Source organism: Neodiprion fabricii, chromosome 4, assembly GCF_021155785.1.
Source record: "Neodiprion fabricii isolate iyNeoFabr1 chromosome 4, iyNeoFabr1.1, whole genome shotgun sequence".
NCBI lineage: Eukaryota > Metazoa > Arthropoda > Insecta > Hymenoptera > Diprionidae > Neodiprion > Neodiprion fabricii.
In genome coordinates, this window is record NC_060242.1 from 20,785,808 (window position 1) to 20,809,149 (window position 23,342).

General features: G+C 37.5%; 1 protein-coding gene and 1 long non-coding RNA gene across 3 annotated transcripts in view; one reads left to right on the plus strand and one right to left on the minus strand.

Annotated features, from left to right (window-relative positions):
* Positions 1-23,342, minus strand: part of LOC124179945 (lachesin-like) — a 105,354-nt gene that overhangs the window by 29,994 nt on the left and 52,018 nt on the right. For both annotated transcript variants that reach the window (XM_046564830.1, XM_046564829.1), the window contains exon 2: positions 8,940-9,037. In XM_046564830.1, coding sequence (XP_046420786.1) covers positions 8,940-9,037 — 98 coding nt within the window. The remainder of the gene's footprint in view (positions 1-8,939; positions 9,038-23,342) is intronic.
* Positions 1-23,342, plus strand: part of LOC124179946 — a 97,169-nt gene that overhangs the window by 21,812 nt on the left and 52,015 nt on the right. The window lies entirely within an intron of this gene.

Consider the following 23,342-nt stretch of genomic DNA (forward strand, 5'->3'; position numbering starts at 1 on the left):
AAATGAATTTAACGTTGAAGCAAACTTTCCAGAAATTATAAATAACCTTAACGAAAAGAGATTCCAATTATTAGGTACATTTAGTGTAACGAAAATTGAAGGGTCTGCTTCGCGAAATTCTTTTTCATTTCAATAAATGTTCATTTTAATAAATGTTCATTTTTTACTCCATTGCGTCACGTGTCTCGTTTAATCGATTTTCTTTACTGTTTACCAGTTATTCATCAAATTTTTACTTGTTTAATTTGGTTTGTACAAATTGGTACGTTATATTCAGCTGTAAAAAGTTGCAAATTCAAAGATTGAAATTAAGAAGGTTGATCGATGAAAACTTGATACTTTTATAATACCAATTTGATCGACAAAAAAGAATGACAATCCGTTTCAATAATTTATTACGAATTAGGTGAATAAAATTGCACGAATCCACGAGATTTGAAAAAAACAAAACCTTCAACTCTCTAAAATGCAGCATCGATGATTGAGCTTTCGCCTACAAAAATCCAGTCTTATCTGTTTCCGTATTATCAAAGAAATTTTCGCTGCTCTCGTTGAAATAAATACCGTGATGCCAAGCTCGACCATCGATTCGAAATTTCCAATGAAGTGGGGACAGTGAATGCAATAATGTTTGCCGGAAAATCGAGCGGACACGGATCGCGTTGCTGAATAGAATGTTTCATCCAACGAGTGTGTAAAAAGTTTAAAGTTCGCCCGGATATTCCGGTGGAAAAATTTTACACATTCAATATTTGCATTCGTGCACATATTCGCTCAATGTTTACATTGCATATATTATTTTGCATGTTTATATACAGCGGTTGAATGTGTAACCTTCGCGAATATGCGGTTTGAATCCCGTTTCGAAACCAGCTTTGCGTGAACCGCCAGGCGAGAGCAACTTTGGGATTACTAAAAGCTCCGAAAGTTCGGAATCGCGTAATGAACTAACTCTATCAGCTGTAAAAGGAGTACGGAAAAAAAAATCAAGTCGATTTAGGCGCATTTTATGCAAAATAGACATTTTTTTTATACGGAAATGAGGAAAAAGAGATGAAAAAATTCTACGATATTCAGAAAAATTTTATATTCCAATTTGATTCTGCCTGGTAAAAATTGAACTTCATTTTGTTTTTTTTTTTTTTTTTAGCATTGATTATTATTTTATTTTCATGCAAAGCAATTGCATGAAACGAGTGACGCTAGGAGCAAAAAAAAAAAAAGTAATAATGAGAAGGTAAATTTGTATCGTCGGGTCCAAAGGAATCTAAATTATTTAGCGAAATTGCTAAAAATCTCAATTTCAGGTGGTTCAAGAAACGTTTCTTTCAATAACGTCGTAAAATGAGTGAAATTTGAGAGAGAATAACTAAGAAAAAACGCAATTATTATTTGACTACTGCGAATAAGTGTAAACAATTTTGTAAAAATTGATGAGAATTTCGTTCTTAGGCTATTCGAAGAAGATTTTTTTCTCAACAACAATATCATAAAATACGCGTAGCTTTGGGCTAATAACTGGTAGTAAAAGAGAGAACGAGAGAGCGAAAAAATGTAAATAAGAAATTATTTTTGGAGTGCAATTAAATGTAAATATTTTTTTTTGAAATTTATAAGAATCTCACTTTCACGTGCCTTGAAGGACATTTCTCTCAATAAGAGAAGAAGGCGAATGAATTAGAAATTATTCTTCGACTGCTGCGGATAAATGTAAATAATTTTGGGAAATTGATGAAAATCTCGTCGTCGGGCGTTTCGAAGAATATCCCTCTCAGTAATAACATCATAAGATGAGTTAAGCTTTGTATCTGTGAAGGAAAACGAGAAAAAAAAACGTCCAACAACCGTTCTTTGAGTGCAAATGAAATGTGAATTATTTCTTGTAATTGTTGTAAGAATATCGTGTTCAAGCAATTTGAGGAATATTCTTCTTGCAGTTTATTCAATTGAACGTGCGGATTATTCCATGTTCGAACGATTGTTTCCAAATACCGTTAAACGCTGTTGAAACTGTCGCCGAGTCGGAATAGTGTTACGTGTATATTTGCAGGGTGAAGTAAATACGGTGGATCGGAGATACGGGAAGCTGGCCTCTTGATTAAAATTTCAATACCGCTTTGCCTAATCCCCGTATTTCGAGTCACTAATTCCTCGAACCTGTAGCCAGCAATACGCGGAGCAGTTTTAGGGTATCGCGAAGAAGAATTAGTGGAAAGTTAAATTACTGCTCTCAAGGCCTTTGTCCCACGCAAAACGTCCCCCTTCTTCGACTCCGGCACGTATACTTATACAAATAAAACAATGAAGAAATTTGCATGCGACTTAAACTCGCGCCTGCAGTCCGCTTAAAAGAATCAAGAATACTGAGAATTTGAAAAAAAAAATAAGAAATAAATGAAATATGAAAGCTTTGAGTGAGCGACGACGAATTTACAGCACAACGGTTCGACTCGCAGGATTTTTTTTTTTTATTTAATATCTTGAAAAATTCATTTCACACAGAGTTTTTCACAGACGGTTAACTGTTTTTGATGTTCAATTATTTACCCCATTTTATTTATTTAGTCCCAGTTTTGTTCAGACCGTGTATATATATATATTATATATATTATACAGTCTGAACAAAAATTATAAATCTATTCAATTCCAACAACCCTTCCGATACGTATATAATGTATTATATATTTAAATTGATATTACTAAATTGCATTCATTCTCAGTACCGTAAGTATCACTTTTCATCTTTCAATTTCATTATTATAATTCAAACAGCCCTCCTTCCCTGAATAATAATTGCATAATACATTCGTTAGGCCGCTTTTCAGCCGAATTTTCGGCTCTCCCATGATATAATAAATATTGTAAGAACTTCAATTTTATTTTTTCACAAACCAAACTCCCTCGAATGTCTATAGTGGAAAAGAGTTTTCTTTTTTCTATTTCAGTCTTATAAAATCCTGGGGGGTGATAAGATTCGGCCAAACAATTAATAATATTTTTCTTGACAATATTATATACTATCTGTATATTATATGTAGTTGCAAATTGGAGAAAAAAATAGTCATTATGATGATGATAATAATAATAATAATAATAATATCAATGATGATGATGACGATAATCAGTGTCCAAAAAGGAAATAATTATAGCACGGACCTTGTTGCAAATTAGAAATTCACATAACCTGTGTCACATATATAAATTGCACATGTATAAATATATATATATAGAGTTAGCTCTGCAGAAACTGCGAGTAATTTAAAGGAACGAGTTTTCCGGATTCTCGAGAGGAATATCCGACAGCAAAACGGCGAATTCCTTCACGGAATCAGCAATGCGCGCGTCTTCAACGATTTTTTTTCCCCGCTACTATTATCCCTTTTTTCTGCTTTTTCTTACTCGTGCGGTAACTCCGAGTTTTTCCCCCTTTCGTCTCTCTTCTCACTCGTATTTTTCGAAGTAAATTTCTCCACCCCTTCTCTATCACTCTCTCTCTCTCTCTCTCTCTCTGTCTCTCTCGCTTTCTGCATGCCGCGTAGAGCCATTTTTTCCACTCGCCAAGACGCGCAATTTTTTACATTCTTGACGGCATTTTTGTTTTTTTTTTCCCCCCTCTTTCGTTTCGAGTTATTATTGGAATTTGGCGATTTTATTTTTCATTCCTCCCGGGTTATTGAATTTATATCAGAGTTTATGCGTACACAAATTATTTCTTTACTTTTTTCATTCTTTATTTTTAATCACATGAGCTCCGTAAAGAAATATGGCAATATCAAATTCGTTACAAAAACAAGAAGAAGAATTTTATTTAATTTTCTCTCTCTGGAAGGTGGATTGTTTTCACATTTTTTCTCCTTGCTTTATTCTCTTTTTCCAGTTTCTATTTTTATTAAGTAGTTGCTGTCGTTATATTGTAGTCATTATAGAAGTTGATTAATAAAGCATTTCGAAACTTTTTCATCTTCATATTTCTGTTAATTGATCTTTGAGGGATTCCTTTGATTATCTCGTTTTTTTTATGCCTGCCGTCTACGAAAATTCATTTTCATTTCGATATTTATCAACTTCTGTTTCTTAGCTCCCTTCGAATTTAATTATATAATTTTTTGAGAGCTTGGTTGAAACAAAAAAAAAAAAAAAAATAGAGAAACGAAAGTCTACATGATAAAACAATAATTTTGCTGAAATGCAACTGAATTTTCTCGACGGTAAGAAAAAAAAACAATTTACTAAAATTCGATATCAAGACAATTACGCAGCTAAAATTTAATCTCAATTTTCAAAAATCTCTTCAAATATTCAATACTTACAATTACTGATATTTTTCTGTGCCTTTTTCCAATTCACATATTATTTTCTAATCATTTGGCTGAAGAAAAAAATTACCACCAATAGATTGAACGATTTCCCGAAACTGCAATTGACTTTTGGAATAATGAGCATAAATACAAAAAATAGCAACAACTTGCGCAAATTCAAATTATCAAGAGCTAAATTTGCCAGCTGAAACGCAACATCATTCACAAAAAATCTGGGAGTATTTAGATTTATTTTTTATCATTACTGTCATTCGCTGATCCGAGGTTGAAAAATTTTATGAAACGAACAAAAATGGTTACTTAAATCAAGTTAATAACCGAATTCGGAATCGAGATAGCCGGAAGATGCGTTAATGTAAGGATCGAAAATAGACTCCTGCTTCAACGCGTCGGTGAAAATGGCCCATAACTTTCACCGGAAGTGCCGCGGGGTAGGTAATTTCTCCTCCGTACCCGAGGTGCGGGAAATCCGGGTTCCGTCTTTTCCTCGGGATCGAGTTTCTCTAAAGGCGAGCTTTCGAGGCTGGCGTCGCGACGCCGCCGCGCTTTCTTCCTATACGTACAAACATCGGCTCGGCTTAAGCCGACGCACTTAAGGTAAGCTATACGCGCCTCGCACCGGCTGTTCGGCTCATCCCCAGTCGCTTCGGGTCTTCGAAGATCCCGCAGTTCGGTACCGAACCTGCCTTCCGGTCATAACGGCGCGGAACGAGAATGCCGGGAAATAAATTTGCCGAGACTCGGAAGTCCGCGTTTTTGTTTCACAATTTTTCCCACTTTTTTCCCCGCCCTTCGATCTCAGATCCTTTGATTGCTAACTCAAACCACCCCAAGAAACGTACCCGATTCTTATTTCCTTGCAAACGTCACACACGCGATTTTGATTGTTTTATTTATTTCTTCCAATTTCAAAATTTTTTTTTTTTATGTATCTGAGTGTTACAGTCCCTATTGTTAATATCCGATTTTCAATATACATAATAATATCTAATATCTGAAGCCTGATTTGTTGTTTCGCACCTTTATTTGGTAACTCAAACTTTTCAGATTTTTTTATACGTTTAGTTATACTATTTTCTTACCATCTGTTTCGTTTTTCATTTTGTGTTTACTGGAATTTTCAGATTCTCAAGAGATTCTCGCGTTGGGAGATCGTAATTTTTATTCTTTTCTTCTCCATCGGTTCGTTTATCTTCGTTCGCACAAACTCAAATCACCGTTACTAATTTATTCCTGAAATTCTAACCAATTCTTGAAGTTTAGGTATGTAGTCTTATTTATTGTCTTCTTAAATTTTTTCACTAACCTCAATAAGTGACAAAGTAACATAATTTTTTCATTTCGTATCTTTCGAATTTTGAATGGAGACTTCTGGCTTCCTCTTCGTCTTTTTCTTCTACAATTTTTTTACCCAATCAAAATCAATTCGTATAAATTTTGACTCGTATTCCTTTTACGCTTCATGGAAATATTTTTATAATGTACACATAATCTGTACCCAATAATTATCGTACTTATACATATATGTATGTGTACACACACACACATACACACACGCAGTAGCATAAAAGTTTATGTAACCATAATTTTCCGAATAATTAATCCCACGACGAAGGAAAATTAGCGATTTGGATAAAGTGAGGGCGTAAGGAATAACTATCTTTCTTTATTTTTTTTTTTCCCCTCTTTGAGTCAGAAGCTCGGCTGAAACCAGAGGGTGAATTTCTAATTCGTTGGTAAAAGAAAAAATGGGCCGTTGCGCAAGCTATCAAAATACGTCGAGTGAAAAAGGAAAGGAGAGAAAAAAGAACGACAGGGTAAAAAAGCCCCACCTGACATCTGCTCAATGTATACGTGTATTATATGCATATAATATGTATATATGTATATGGGTACATATACACTTAATACATTGCAGGCTAACCTGGCGTTCAGGTAATTTTAATTAGTCTTATCACCCCGAAAGATCCAGCTCAGGCACGATCCAGGCAGGTTCATCTCCGTCCTCGGAATTTCTCTTTATACATACCTCTGGTTCCCCTTTTTTTCCCCTCACCAGCTTCGCTCACTAAGGCCGCATTTTCTTAAAGCTTCTTCGCCGTTACTCCTCCAGGGCCATAACATTTTTCAATTCCCGCGAAGATGTAATAATGTAATAAAATATGTTTACGCGCGATTCCAGCACCCAGCTCTCCTCCTTTTCTCCCTTCTTTTCCCCCCCGTTTTTACTTTTCATCACCTTTGGCGATATAAGAAAAGTATTGGTTTCGGTCGTAGATCACTTTTTCGAATTTCATCGAATCTTTACGTTTACAAACCTACAGAATCCGAAAAACAGGGTTTCGGAGAAATGTCGGTCTGTCTTTCGGTTTGTTCGACAAACTCCAATTATGATTTCAGTAAACGGCTCGATGAAAAAATTTGAAACTTGTTTCTAAATGTATGATTATATTTTTCCGAGTTTATTTATTTGAAAAAATATATATATACATGTATATATATTTTCTCAAATTTTCTTTCAATACCTTTTCATTCGGTTACCAAATCCTGTCAGTTTCAGATTTTTCATCTCGCCGTTGTCGAGATCATCGCCAAAGTTTTTTGGACAAACCGGCAGACTTCCCTTTTCCTAGTTATGAAAACTATCACGAAATAAACTATTTTACCGGCTCGTTCAACGACTTTTATGTTTTCGCCACAAACGAAGAACTTTTATGCTTCTGGAAAAACAATGTAAATTAGTTATGCAGTTCTAACCTATTCGCTGCTATTTTTTTTTAAGTGTCACTCGTACTATATTTTCTTCTAAGTATTGCGATAAATAGCAATTTTGAGGGCTTATTTGAATGAAAAAACGTATGAAACTCAATAATCACATTCAACGTTACAGTAATCAGAAAAATTAATGTAGTATTACGAACTGTAATAACACCGAATAGTCAGACGAAGAAAAATTTCATTTGTTACAGTAACTAGAAAAATTCAATAAAATAGGTATCGTTAAAAAACTATTTGATTATTGTTGGATTTACGAAAAATGAGGTACACGAAACCATTTTGCGCTATCGTCGATCCTTTTTTGGTAATTGCAACGCAAAATCAGTTTCTGAGGTTTACTCTACTTTTTTAGTTGAACAAGGCTTTAACGTCAATTTATCGTTGCACAAGCATTAAATTTTCGCAGCAGTTGCAAGAAAATATAGTAGCAGTGGTCGTAATGAGAAAGAATGGTAACGGATACCAGACTTTCTCGTAACAGCTGGAAAACTAATTTTCACTTTCTACCTAGAACTATATTTTTCGATTGTGATAAGAAATGAAAATAGTTAAGGACTGAGCGGTATCCGGAACTAAAAATTTCTCTCAGTGTATACTTGTACCAAATTTTCTTCCAACTCGAACAACATTTGAACCATTATAATGGCGATGATACTAACTTAACCAGAAATTTCTAGTACAGCTATGAAAAAAATCTGATTCTCCCCTTCTCGCTAAGGAACCTGAATATTATTAATGCAAGAGGGTGAAAGTAACCGTTTTGCCATGTAACGCGTTTTAAAGGGGTTATAACCAGACGCACACATCGTACACAAATTCGCAAATTCACACGTGCGAGCTATTATTAACACACCACCCACAAGCATCTACATACGTACATACGTACATTCGGCATGTTACTCACATGTAATGGCCCTGAAACGTGCAACAAGAATATACGTTATACCAATTGCTTTCACGCAGCGAACACTCGGGGATACCCGACGTATGACCTACCGCACCCTCGTTATCGTCTCCTTAAGGGCTTCCCTCCGTTATCGTGCCTAATTATCACCAGTCCTGCGCTAATTACCGAACAGCCAGGCTAATTAGCCAAAATCGAATCAGAATAACCGAAGGATATAAAATTCTGGATTTACCTGTTTTTTTTTTTTAATTTTAAATCGCTAGTAATTACGTCAGCTATTTTCGCTAACGTTTTTCAAACATCTTGTGTAATTTTTTGGAGAACTCGGCAGCTTTTCACTTCACGTTACATTCGGCGGGGTTTTAATGGGACAAAATAGCTTGCCAAAAATCGTTACGTCGAGTGAAAAGTTCTCTGAAGTTGAACGGATATCAATCTTACGTTGTTGGCAAACATTGTCCTCGGGTGGAAAAACCTGCTCAATGCCTTGTTGAGTAAAAAAAAGTTTGAATTTCAACAGGTTTTAATTTCGCGTTAATACAGTAACAATTTTCACGGAGTAAAAGGACCTGATAATAATTGTTACATTTGGTGAAAAATTCTTTGAAATTCGATACTGAAGCTCGATCAGTTTTCTATCCGGTGAAATAATGTGGAAGAAAAATCTGGAGAACAGAAGCTGCGAGGTGAAGAAACCGAGAAGAGAGAACAGAGTCAAAAGCTGAAAGCGATTTCCGGGCTTTCGGGGATGATTGAATCTCGAATCGAGGGACGGGAAGCGGGAAGCGGAAAGCGGTAGGTTGATACACGTTATGCACTAACGAAGAGATGGATAGACGGATAGAGGGAATAGAGATGGAGAGAGAGGGTCGGAGGGAGGGGGGGGGGGGGGGGGTGGGTGGGTGGTAGAGGGGAACGGATCGAAGAGAGCTTACCTTGTAGGTGGAAAGGTTCCCGACGACGCAAGCAAGCACAGCTTCCCGCCCCACCGGGACCGTCACGTTTGATATTGGCACGTCGAAGGTTGGTCCCTCTGTAACACACCGCGTCATACGCCTCTAAGTAATCTCCTGGCTTCCCGTGTTGTGCCGATATAACGCGCTCATCCCTTAATTCAGACTCACTTTGGTTCGTGATTCCGTCGCTGCCTGTACGGCGTGATTATCTAACGACGGAATGGTCCGTCGTTTTGCTATAAATTAATTAAATGTAGAAAGTGATAAAAAGAGTTGAACGCGCACGCGCTACGATCCGGGAGCAGTTGTTTGCCAGGGCAACCAACTGTCGTAAATTTAAACTACGGTTTGCCGCGATGTTTTTAACTTGAAATATTCGAAAAAACTGTCAAAGTTTTTTCATGATTACGTTCATGACCGTTGGTCACCCTGGCAAACAAATGCTCTACGATCGAGGCGCATGCGCATTAAGGGGTAACACCGATGGAAAAGTGAAAAAGAAAATCGCTTTTGTTTTTGTACGGAAGGGAGGGTAATAAAACAGTAATGTTTGAGGAATTTATTAGGCATGTATTTAAGTATAATAATAAAAAATGGTGACACTGGAGTCATTTTCGCGAGACACGTTGAATTCTGCGGAACGCAGTGGAACTGGTGCGAAAAAAAAAAAAAAAAAACTACTTTCATACATGTCTACAGCTAGAGAAATGCGTAGGGGGTTTTGAAAACATTAATTTTCGTATAATTGCCAAGTATCTTGAATAAAAATGTTCAATTCTCATTCGAGATACTTGACACTTATTTGCTAATAAATGATGTTTAAATTAACTCACACGCATTTCTGTAGCTGTTAATGTGTAGGTTAAGTAATTTTTTGTTCCGAATTCAAATTTGCATCAGTTACACTGCGTGCTGTATGTCTCGCGAGAATGCTCCAGTTTCGCCATTTTTGGATATTTGTTATTAATAATTTTTTATATTATACTTAAATATATGCCTAACAACTTCCTCGAATATTATTATCGCATTAACTTTTCTTCCAGCAGAAAAAAAAAAAAATGATGTTACTCCTTAAACTGTAGCAGACGACGGACCATTCTTTCGTTAACAATTCATGCTATATATTATACTAGCAGAAATAGCCAGCGTTGATCGGGTTGTAATTTTTTCTTAAATCGTTAAAATTGAATTACTGGGAAGATTATAATAAAGAAAAAATATCGCATTCACAGAAAAGGGAACGTCCATAAATTACTTCATCGAATCTTAAAGGTTTTTGAGCCCCTCCCCGAGCTTTTGTCATTTTCTGTCAGATTTAAAGACCCCCCCTGCCAAATGACAAGAAAAATTGCTCGCGACTAAACCTAAACTCCCTTTGTTACCAGGAACACAGCCTATAGCACTGCGGGAATTATAACAAATATTTTTAAAAACATTTCATAAGAATCTGTCAAATAGATTTTAAGTTGAATCCGCACAAACATACATAAAAAGAATTTTATGTATTAGTGCATATTAATATAGATGTATGTATATTGTGTACGATGTAGATTAGGGTAAAGTCTTTTTTCAGGGTGTTGACGAATTTTTTCCGATCCACCTCCCAAATCGACTCCTAATAAATCAAAAACGATTCCATCATTTTATCAGATTTCTATCTCAACTCTTTATGCTGTCCAACCAGGCTTTACTTTCATTATAAGAATAACACGGGATCACTACTGATAACGTTTACGTGTTCATTCATAAAATTTTATGAACTCGTTGTTAGTTTAAGGTGGCATTCGAAAAATTTCTGACAAACAATGAAAAAAGAAACTGTCGTAAAACCTGGAGGAGGTAGGAAAATATTTAGAGGCTACCAATTATCGAAATATTTTTATTTTCATATGCAGACCTTACGGACTTATGTATGTATAATATGTATACATTAGTTTATTTTTTTCGTATCGTGGTTCAATTAATCATTCACCAATCAACAGCAAACTCCGCCTAACAATTCCGACGTTGGTTGTTCTCGTCTTTTATCCGAAAGATTAATTGTCTCGGAGAAATTTGGATAACAGTTTTTGCTAACGAAAGAGGAATATCACATCACCTTAATGTCCATTAAGCCACTCTAATACTATTATTATATAAAGAATCATGCGCAACAAGGAGGTAACAGTTTTTTTGCCTCGTATATTTGCAATATTCGTCTTCGGCTCCCCTAAGACCGAGTTTGTCTCTTTGTCAATAATAATTATTACTGGAATTGAAATTGAAAATAATTTTATAAATCTAGATTCAAGCGCCTGAAGTGAAAACTGTGCAGAATTAGTATAAAAAAAGAAAAGTAAAACCAAATGTTGAATTGAGGATGGAATGAACAGTTTTTTTCTTTCTCGATATTTGTCAATGATATGTGCAAAAGTAAAAGGTAAAGTGAAAACTGTATAAACAAGTAAGTAAAAATTGAAATCGATAAAAAAAATCGTACAAAAATCGTATTAAAAAAAAGCAAAGTAGGACCATTCAGTGTTGAACTTGAGAAAGGATAATTGAATTGTTAAATTTTAATTAACTGTCATTCATACGAAACAAGCATAAATGAACAGCACGGTGAAAACCCAAACGACGTGTAAAAAAAAAAAGTGAGACGAAACCGAACAAATCAGTCAAACTCAAGGTAGAATGCGAATTGTTATTTCGAAATATTAAAAAATTTGACGAACGAAACGAGTAAAACTTTTCTCATTTCAAAATTACTCAGCGGAAACGAACCGCAAGGTATTTTCTTTAAACCTAGCTTACGGTTGTCAATCTGACTGTTCGGCAGCGCTGCGAGGAGATTTTTTAATACCCGAAATCGGATGAAACGTGTCTTCGTTCATTTATTTTACTTTATTTTATTTTTTTTTCACTTCTCGAATTTACTAATCTCTTCGCCGACGCCTCATTCTTTTTCCGGCGTAGGTCATTCTTCTCCCTGAAAGTGGCCGCCGGACCGTAAGAGGCAAGCGCAGCCAGCGTTGTGCCCACTTTGAGCTTTCGGTTTGGAACGGGACTCGTGTGCGCGGCAGATAAGCACTGATCCCAATTACACGTTCGGTGAATGGGGCCCGAGCCGGGCGGATCACGGATTATTGACCCAATCCTCGCTCGATCCATTCTCTCGCTCTGAAAGCTGAGAGCAAGTCGGGCTGCAAGCTCTTCATTTCTCACTCGTCGCTCAATCGGCGATCGGGGGTTGCAGGTATTGTATTCCCCTGAATTCAATCGGCGGTTTATACAGCCTCTGTTGAACCACCCTATGTTCCCTTACATCGGAGTCTAAGAAGAAACGGACACGCGTGATCGACGTTCCGATATGTGAAGGAGACCGTTTTATAGCGTCGAATTATCAGCGGAACGCTTTTTCTCTCTGGGTTTATGTTTAATCGTTCGAAATCGAACCTGCGCAGTTATACGTTTTGCCAATTTTTTTTCTCTCTCTCTCTCTCTCTCTCTCTCTCTCTCTCTGTCGTGAAGTGTCTGAAGATCAGTGATAAGTTTTATACTTAAATGGTATAAACTTGTCGCTCAATTCGTTGCCGAGTCAAAGCTCGTTACGAAAGAGACGGACATCCGATTTTTACTTCCTAATTGTCGTTGATTTTATTTCGAGATGGGCGTAGATTTGATACTTTTTTTCAATTATAGCTTAACAGAAAATGGTAGGATTGTAAGAAAATTTTTAAATATCGATGCTTTGTTTCAAATGGCTTCAAACAGATTCGTTTTATCGGCAGTCTACGATGAATAATCTTTAGTCAAAATACTATTTGCTACAAAGTTATTAAAACAGATTTTCCCCGTTTTACGATAAAAGATTCAATATTGTTATTTGTTCATCGTGATTACTGTCCGTACAAAGTTGTAAAAAAAAAAATTATTTAAAATCGCCAAAATAAAGATCGTTGAGTTAAATCGAACGAATCTACTCAATTTCCAACAATTTTGAATCTATCCGAAACGAAGAATTGATATCTCTAAGCTTTCGTTTACAATTCCAGCATTCACTTTCTTATGCCATTGAAGATAACTTTGCTGCAAATTTCGGAAATAATAAATCGATAAACATTCAATATGCGCCTATTTCGTAATGAAATTAACAAAAAAATATTGATTTTCGACCAACTAACTTGAGTTTACTACAAACTGGAAGACATTTAGTATCCAAACTAGCGTTTCTTGAGCAAGATTTCGTGAAAACGAGTAAAAAATCCGCCGATCTCTTCAGTCAACAATCCTCATCCCACCGCTGTCACCACTCACCGAAATCCCGTCGGGTTCTCGACTCTGCCTCGAACGATTATCACGGTATTTTTTCCGACTCTCGTATCCTGACGTCATGTACAACGAATATGTACCACACGGTAGGAGAAATCCGGCTCGAAATTCTACAAGGTATACATCGTGATTATCGGATGCAGGTGGAAATCCGCGATAAGAGGGGTCGGCCGGATTCGTTGGCTGGATCTCGACTTAAAGCCCCTTCCAAATATCTCGACGATCCGGTAACACACGTATACACGAATCGCACGTACACGCATGTATGTATTGGTGAATATAACCGAACCGTCGACTGTCTCATCCGGACCTTCGTTTTCGCCACGCCGCAATCGATGACCCGCGAAATCTGCGACACTCGAGTTTAACGCCATGAGAAGCTAATCCCAATACCAAATTATCAGGCTCCTTATTTCCATTCGCCGAGAGCTCTCGGGTGGAAATTAACGGTTGAGTTGTGAATTTTGTGAAAGGAAGACTAAAATTAAAAAAAAAAGAAAAGAAAAGCAGAGATCCGGTGATCATTTTTCGAGATTATACGTGCAATCGCGTTGCCACCTGTCGAAAGCGCTCGCATGACGTTAATTGAATTTGTGCCCAAGTGCCATCAAATCGTCGTCTCGACTACGAGAGTCGGAGACACGTCTGAAATGGCAAAGTCCCATTATTCTTCGTTAATATCTACGTGATTTTCGGCAAGAAGTGGTGAAACGAGGGCGTGGAAATTCGTTTCCAGAACCACAAAGCGGTCGGTAATTAAGCCGGTTACAGCGCCGGATGCAATCGCGAATATTCGAGGAATTAGCTCGTCGGATTTTCCGCTTTCCCCTTTTCTCGGTTGTTGGATATTAGCCGACAGCAAAAATCCGAGTGCTGAAAAATTCAGGGTCGTTACCGCTTTGGCAGCGTGTTTTCAAATTACCGTTAATAAATATTAATCATATTTGCTCTCGGATGGCTCGAGTGTGAAATTCGAAAAATAAAATACGCGTTTTTAGTTGCGTCAATTTTATTGGAACAGTTGTACGCATATTTCAGATATAAGAATAAGAACGCAATTTGAAAATCGATTAATGATCCCGTTGTACCTACGTATTTTGCCAAGAAAATTTATACAGGAATTTCGGTAGAGATAATTGGGCAAGGAAAAGAAGACGCGTATCCAAATGCCGAAACAGACTTTCGTGATTTGCGATCTCAGTTTTCATCAATTAATTATTGATCATTGCAGACTTTACTTAATTGTTTTTTCGATGAACCTCTAAGATATTCGGTTACGCCGATTAATCGATTAATCGGTTCTTCCGATCAATCGATTTTTCGTTTAATGGATTCATCTGCTTTATCGGTTGACTCCTTTTCAGATCAATCGATTAACTAACCCTCAAATCAATTATTTCTCCGTTTGATCGGCTTTTTCAATTACTGGTTTTTCGAATTAATCAGCTGTTTCCATCGATCGTTCTATGCCAATAATCGGTTCTTAGAATTAATGATTTTTCCGATGAATACGTTAATCATCATCTAAATGAATTGCGCGTTGGATTAATCGATTAAACGAACAGCTCCAGGCTTTCCATTGAATCGAAATAAAAGAGGAGATTTTTTTTTTCCACCGGTCAATTAATAACCGGTTTTCCTGCCACGATTCCTGACGCTATCGTCTTTCTCCGACAAAGGTGGAAAAAAGAAAAAACAACAACAACGAAAACAACGACAACACCAGCAACAAAACAAGAGAGATATAAATAAAAAAAACAGACCCGTATGGAAGATCGGAGTTTTAAATTCTGGAAAAGATAAAGCTTCGCTCGGAGCTTGATGGATGCCTTGGCGATTGGGAAGCGAAGCGTAAAAGCTCCGGCTCGACCCGCTCGTGCTGCTCGGCTGCGTTAAACCGCGAACAAACGAAAAGGGTTGGGTGGAGTGGATAGGTATATAATCAAGCTGTTATCCGTAAAACAACCGCATTTGAACATCGGGATCAGCAGTCGAGTAACGCGGGGTCGATATGGCATCGCGGTGCGGTAAACGCGGCCAGTTTCCGAGGTACAAATGGCGCGGCGAACCGGAGGACGGACCAGGAGAGGAGAGACGAAGGACCGTATAATCCAGTTGCAACGAGAGCGCGGCTTAATTGAGAGAATAAGCGGTCAGTCTGCCAGCCGCGATTAATCATTCCCAAATGCGGTTTACACGCACGTACACACACACACACACGTGCGCAGGCACGATTTGCCTTGTTTACCGTGCGATTCGTGTGCGCGGTGTTTAAACTTTGAAAATCGAAAAGACACGACAATAGCGACAGGAGAACTGAAGGAAACAAAGTAAGCCGCGAGATTATCGTGACGATAAGAAGTCAGGCATTTCGGGGTGCTGTAATTCGTATTTTTCGTAGGGAGGAAGGTTTTATTTTTTATTTTTTCTTTCTTTTTTTTTATTGCTCTTCACGTTAGCGCGGAGAGAAAAATGATGTTAACATCGTTGCAAAGTAATGCGGGAAACGTGTTTACCTTTGAAGCTCAGTCGTGAGAACAGATATGCCAAAATTTTCAATTTTAAGATGCTTTTTGAAGTGAAATTTGTGGGTTAATTAATTACTGATGTTTGAACAATTTTGCCGTACTCGTTAAAATTACACTACTGCCTTGCGCAGTTTCACACTGCAGTGTGTAATTCATGGGTTTTGATTGATTGACAAAAAATGATAGAGTCAAGATCTGAAATTGAAACCCAAATTGCATGGTTAAGAAGGAATTTATTTAAATTCATGATTGGGTCATGTCAGTTGACACGATTAAATATTTTGTCGCAGATGATGGAAGGGATCAGGAAACATTTAATCGCGTTGACTGATATTTAGTTAATTTAACAAAACGTTCTGATTCGTTCAACTCGAATTTTTTTTCAAGGTAGCAATCTCGACAAGGCCACGTTATTTTCTCGTTTTCTCAGCGCCAAACTCGAATTTTTATACAATTTCAATTAATGACACTTCCATTATCTGAATAAACAAATTATACGCAGATCATCTGACACCGATTTGTAAGAACTCGGATGTATTTTGAAACAATCTATTATTGTGTACTGAATATAAATTCATTTCATATAAGGCTTATTTTCGGTCTATCGAAGAGCTGAAAAGAAATTTACCTCAGTCGATTCGTAGATAATTTACAATTTAAGAACAGAATGACTTATAATTTATTGATATTAGTAATACGGTGTAAATATTTTTGATCATCGATAAAGCAGAACAATACAAAGTTTCGCAAACTGTTTATACATGCAAGCCTGAGCTGTTTTATCGAACCAACCCGATGTTATTTTCCTGTAACTCCGCCTCAAATTACACTTTTTGAATCCTGTACAAAGAATTCATTTTCAAACGATCATTTTTTTTCTTCGAAAAACGATAACAGGAACGTCGAAGCTTTCGTTGGCTTTTGGCCTGGGCTATCAAGTTATGACAAGGTTGAAGCTTGACGGTTGAACCCGAGGCGGAGATCGGAGGGGGTGGATGTGAGACGGGATGGCGCATGTCCTATGTATATTTGTAATTATCATTCAAATGATATGTACTCAGAGAGCGAGCCCTGGAGGTTCGCCGTCGTCCTTCGAGGCCGTCTTAAGCTCTCGGGCGACGCGACGTCGAAGCCCTCCAGCGGCAGAAGTGGAGGATTTTCGCCCGTAATAATAATAACAATGACTCATTTGCATCTCAAACCCCGCCGCTAACCCCGGCGTTCGCATCCCTCGGCCCTTGTTCGCCTCTCCCTTCCTCCCTTCCTCCCTTCCACCCCTTCTCGCCCTTCCCTCGGGAGTCGCGCTCACCTTCGGCAGCTTTGGGGCCCGTTACTGGAAACCCAAAAGCTTTAGATCTTTCTCTCTCAACCGCCGAAGCTCAATCTCTTCTCGCTGATTAAACGCCAATTAATTAAACCGAATGCTTGCGGTTATTTTACACCGCCTGCAGTGCGCCGTTTATTCTCTAATTACCCCCGGACCGAGGCGTGTAATCACCGCCGATGGATATTGGAACCGGATCTCGAAACTGAAACGTCTCCTTCGGTTCAAAGATCTTTTCCTTTTTGCTCTGATTGAGGGTGGAAACGTAGATCGATTAGAAAATCGTAGGGAGGTTACATCGTATTTTGAAAAATTTGAAAATTTATTTTTTCTCAATTTTTCACGCGCAGAAAGTTGAGCTACGGTAAAGCGATTTTATAAATTACTGTCAAAAAAAGACATGCCTGTAAAACGACGCGACTTGATCTTTCTTTCTCTTTCGTTGTGATTCAATTTCTTCGAAATGGTCGAATTCCCGTGGAAAAACCAAAACTGCGAAATATTCATTCGTTCCTGATCATTGGAAGCAAATTGTTGCTGGTGTAAATATTTCATAGAGATGGCATATAAATTATACACATACATGTATCAGGCATGGAGGAGGAAGTAAATTTTGCCGGAAACGTGTTCAGGGTTCGAATTACCTATCGCGTGTGAATTCATGAGGTTTTACGGAAAATGGTATTGATAAAGAATGAAATAGAAATAACAATAAATGTATAATATACGGTATGAATGGATTTTACCCACGGAAAGAACATATTTTTAACGATCCTGCACCAGCGGGTTTTACATTCTCGAAACACAAGCGAATTGTATAATGCATATGAATATTCATTCCTCTCTCTCTCTATCTCTCTCTCTCTTGCTCTCTCGGTATAATGAATTAGTTCACTATTTAACGCCGGGAATATTTACTTCGCATTCAACGCATTCAATGCTTCGGATTATTTCCACGAAATAATTATGAGGGATACTGACGTTGTCAGTATTTAGAACGTCGTCTTTTGTTCGTTGTTATGTTTCTTTTTTTTCAACATCTATTTAAACATTTTTTTAGAAATATGTGATCATTCTTTTGAATTGATTTGTTCATGAAGAAAATTAAAGGCGAAAATATTATAGTAATAAGTTACGTACTAAAATCAAACTTGTCGGTATTTTATCATGTATTTTGATTTTTTTTTTTTAACTCGTTTTTTTCATTTTGCAACCCAAGTTGCCATAACGAATTGAATTAGTGATAAATTTCAGTTAAGAAATGAATAAGAAAAGCAACAATCACAGATTTTCGAAACAGTTTTCTCAAAATTCACGAAACAACTCATCGTGGCAGCGAGTAAAAATATTTGGGGCATATCTTTGAGGGAAATAATTGAATCCAGCAAATATTTGCTTAGTTTTTGCGAAAAAAAAAGAAACAGAATGCACACTTCAAATTTCCAAAAAAAACAAGCCTACCGTGTCCTAATTTTGGATTTATTTTCACTTTCGGTAAATCTTCAAATAATCTGAAACGCTCGAGTATAATTAAAAACGAGATGCCAAGCTTCTGATCTACTGTTTAGTCAAAAAAAAAAAAATGAGGAAAACGCGAACCCCTGATTTACAACTCCTGAAAATATTCCAAAGGTTCCCAGTGTAATGAATAATTGATCGAACGTCAAACTTTGTCGGACGTAAATTTGTAACAGCTAATAAACTCAGCTTAAAATGTGCATTTCATAGTAATACGGAAAACGTTCGCGTAGTAAATTTTTCTGGCACCGACGCTCCTCGGAGCGAAATATAGAATCGCTGCATCCGGTCGCTACGTGGAAAATCCAGCGCACGTGGGACCTGCAGCGACCTGGGAGCGTATCAATTACTCGTCGAGCTTCCAGGTACCCAGCAAGAGGCACATGTGTCACCCCTCGAGTATTTAGTGCCGGTGGTGCAGGGCGCCCTGATTCGAATCGCAACAGGTCCGCCTCTCTCGGTTCAGGAAGCTCGTTGCGCCGCGTTGATCAGGGCCTCTTTTCTCCCGCGAGTCGAGAAAACTAGAATTAAATATATTCGCGAGCAGTACCAAAAATCGCGTCGGAATTTGCAGCAAAGTCATTATTTATACGTATTTTTGTGGCCCCCGATATTCAAATACGTAGATACGTTGAATCTGAGTTTGAAAACAGGCAGAACTGTGCCACCGGTTTTTGAACGGTTTAATTATGCGCGAAATTTTGAAAATCTCGTATCGCTTAGTTAATACGGTTATAAATAATATAATCAGTACTTTTACAATCTGTGTAAGCGGAGAAAAGCGCCATCGAATCGTACATGTATGGTGGAAATAAATTTGAGGATCTGATTTTCTTGAAAAAACATCGTCGTTTTATTCGAGAAAAAAATATCGATTATCGTAGAAGGTTAAGAATTGTTATACCGAATGAAAAATCATCAAATTTACTTTCAATACCAAAACGAGCTTCTTTCACCATGTTTTGTGTAAGATTGAGCAGGTTATTCTCTGCGTAAGTACGTAGAAAAATTACAGTCCAAAGATCTTATTCGTGTGGTAAAATCGCGACAGAGACGTAAAAACTGTTCCGGAAATTCAATTTTGCGATACGATCAGCCGAGGAGAATTATTTTTGTATTTCTACGATCGAGATGCCACGGAGATGAGAAAGTGTGAATTATTTGTTCGCGTTTTTTCGTCGGCCGTCAAGCCGCGAAGGGACAAGAAGGTGTATTCCGCGCTTCTATATATGCGGCTGCGTTGCACACACAGCTCGTAGAGTTTATCGCCGCTATTAACAATCTTTATTGACGTTATCTAATTTCCCTCCCGTAAATTCACATCCCCGTCGAAACTCGTAAAGTTTATTGCCCCGCCGCTCCGCACCCTCGCCGCTATTTGGCCCTTTCTCTTCTCTTTTCTCTCTTCTCTCCGGCCGGCTTGTGACGGATGCTGCGAAATTTCTACACCGTAAACCGACGTGTCGTATAAGTTCCCGTCAGGCTTGGGTTTCCGTTGAAGAATAATTCCTTGCGGTATTCGCCTTGCGGCGAATTTTAGCCACCCCCTTTTTACCCCCGTCTCTAAATTTTCCGAATTTGATGCACCGCCTTTGTTTACACAGAATCGAGATTTGCCTAGCGTTTTTTGCTTCGATTTTTTTAGCGTTTATCAGTCAATATTGAATCAAGAATCTGAAAATTTTTGTTTTGGAAAGTATTATCAAAATCGGCAAGAAAATCATTTCGATTTTCTCGGTTTTCATCCTCATTTTCTTACTAAATCCAAATTAACAGGTAATTCGTTTAGGTTCTTTTACCGACAACTTTTGAAAAATCCTGAATTCTACATCGTGAATTGTTCATTTTTGACAATGTTGTCAAAATTGATGAAAAAATTATAAGAAGCCTTAATTCAAGGAATTTTCATGCGAAGCTTTAGAAATTCTCAACCGAATTGATAAGAATTCTAGATCGATGTAGGGCAAAATTTTACCAAATAAATCATCGCGGATTTTCATCTTGAAATTCATCTTGATTTCTATTTTAATTTTTAATAAAATGGATCAGCAAGTCTAATTGCACTCGTGAAGACACGAAGAAAGACATGCTCAACGATAGTTTGGAATTCGATCAGATTTTTCCCTTCAAACTTGTTCATCAAGACGAAGAATTATACAAAATTTCTCCCTTCTCGCGAATGAGGAATATTCGATCATTTTTGTACAATCTATTCATTGTTTTTTCATAATCTTGTACTAATTCGTACAGCCTGATTTGGCATTGAATTGGCAATAGAACGTACAAATGAAATACCGAATTATACCAAATGCAAAAATTCATTGTAGAAATATCAAACAATTTATAAAAACTTTTGTTCGAGTTTTGAAAAACTTTTTCAATCACGTAGATATACATTGTATTCTGACGTAATGATTGATATGAGACGAACAGATTATAAATCGAAAAGGCTTGATGAAAATAATTCGTAATTAAAAAGACAATAAAGGTGTGATATATAATTCAAAACGGCCTACGAAACTCAAATCGAAATCGAAACTAAGCTTGAATTCGAAAGTCAAAAACGTTGTGATGCTTAATTATGAATACGGTAAAAAATTGAAACTGAAAAGAAAGAGGTTAAATTAAGATCACGTCAAATTTAGAGATTGAATGAAAAAAGAAACCAAATTACTCTTCACCGATTTGAATTCAACATTGAAAACAAAGTTCGTGTTGAAAAATTCCAATTGAAGCTAATCTAATCTAACAAATTTCTTACGTCCCTTTTAATTCCATATCATAACTTTAAACGGGTATTTGAATTTAAAATAATTTTCATCGTCATGAAGCTTCTCTGACGTCGATTTTTTCTCGCGTTTCGAACGAAACGTCATAATTTTTTTTTTTCTCTTCAGAATTTGGAATCACACTTCTCAAGCTTATCCAATTTCGATCAAACAAATTTCTTACGTCTCTTTTAATTCCATATCATAACTATTCCTGTCTTCCAAATTTGGAACAATCTTCGTCAATCCCCTCCGATATTACCTTCCGTATTTTCCCTCCCGTTCGTACAATCGCACAGAGCTTATTCAAGCCCCTGCATAGTGGTTGAAAATTTCTAAATACACAAAATAACGGTTCGGTGAGTGATCGCGGTGAGTGACTAATGCAAGAAAAGCGGACCGACGGCATGCGGAGAATCTGGGGATGGGAGAAGACATCAAGGAGTGGGATAATACACACCGTTGGTAAGTTATAGCCATGAGAAGCTCAGCGACAAAGGGAAAGGGGGGTGGAAGGAGGGAGGGCGCCGCTTCAATGGGGAAGCTGCTTTCACGGGCCACCCTCAAGTCATAAGTGCGCCGGTGATGGGGGTGAGTTTCCTCGGCCCGGTAAAGACGCCCGACGATTTGTCGAGTGTCAACACCCCCGACACAAAGGGCTCGGCTTATAGAAGTGCCGAGGCACGGTTGGCTGGTTCTCACTGATCGTCCGTACCTCTCGCTCTCTAAATTCCCTTTGTGAAATAGCCGTGAGCCCTGAGCCTACGAAAACAAGGGCTTGATCACTTCGAGAAATGATCCGTCGGTCCGGATTTAAGATATTTCGTGGCATTAGAGACGGGACTCGGAAGCTTTGGTGAAAGAAACGCAGCAAAGTTCACTCTCCGTTGCAAGAAATTTCGTAATTGTCGGTTTTTAGTGGTGATTTTTGCATTCCTTCTACTGATTTGACATTATTTATCTACAGCTACGATGATTTTCGTTCTCGAACTGAGAACGTGCGGGCAAACTAATTTGTACACCAGAGCTTGAATATAATCGATTTTCAACTTCAAATTGAGTGATAAACGTGAAAAATTCAATTCGTGTGTTCAATTTCATTTTGTGATGGTTTATTTTGTTCGAAAAACTATTTTTCACGACTTCAATGTAATAGATGTTTTTTTTTTTTTAATATAGTTTAAACGATACTACAATTATTTTTTGTCAAAATCAGTATCCGTACAATCTTAAGAAATTAAATGGATTGATAAAAGTAAAAGTGTTGCGATATTCGACGATACCAATGGGATAAAAACAACGTGTTTGATTGTAATTTGTCAAAATTGAGTAATTTGACATTTGACAAATTTGACGAAAGTCACTTCCTTTTCACAAACATTCGCGAAAACCAGTTTTTTAAAGAAATTGTGCCAATCGTGGAGCGAAATCGAAGAAATCTACAATATTTTTAAAAAATCTGCAAGTGATTTGAAATTAAAAAAATCGCTGTCCGAAGCTGTTCTGCACAATTTTAGTATTATTAATTTTCTCACATTCTCATACGACAAAATTGTGTCCTATTTACCGAATATATCAATTTCATAAGTATCAAAAATAGTAATCTTCGATTCACAAAGCCCGAAAAAAAATTTTTCGCCTTCTCTCCGTCTACGCCAATGTCGTTTCCGTAGTTTTTGATCTTATATGTAAAACGCGAGTCGCGACCACGAACGGGATTTATCGACGTGTTTGACTATCTCGGCGGTCTGCGAAAGGAAAAAAAGCTGCTGCCACCCCTGAAGACGATGTTCGCGCCCTTCTCATTCCCTCGGGATCGAACTAGAGCCGTTCTCCACTTATATAAAGTCGAACCCCGAGCCCTGCTGGGCTCGTAGGCCGAATCAGCAGAACTTGAGAGCAAACAGGTGTCATAAACCGAGTACGTGTGGGG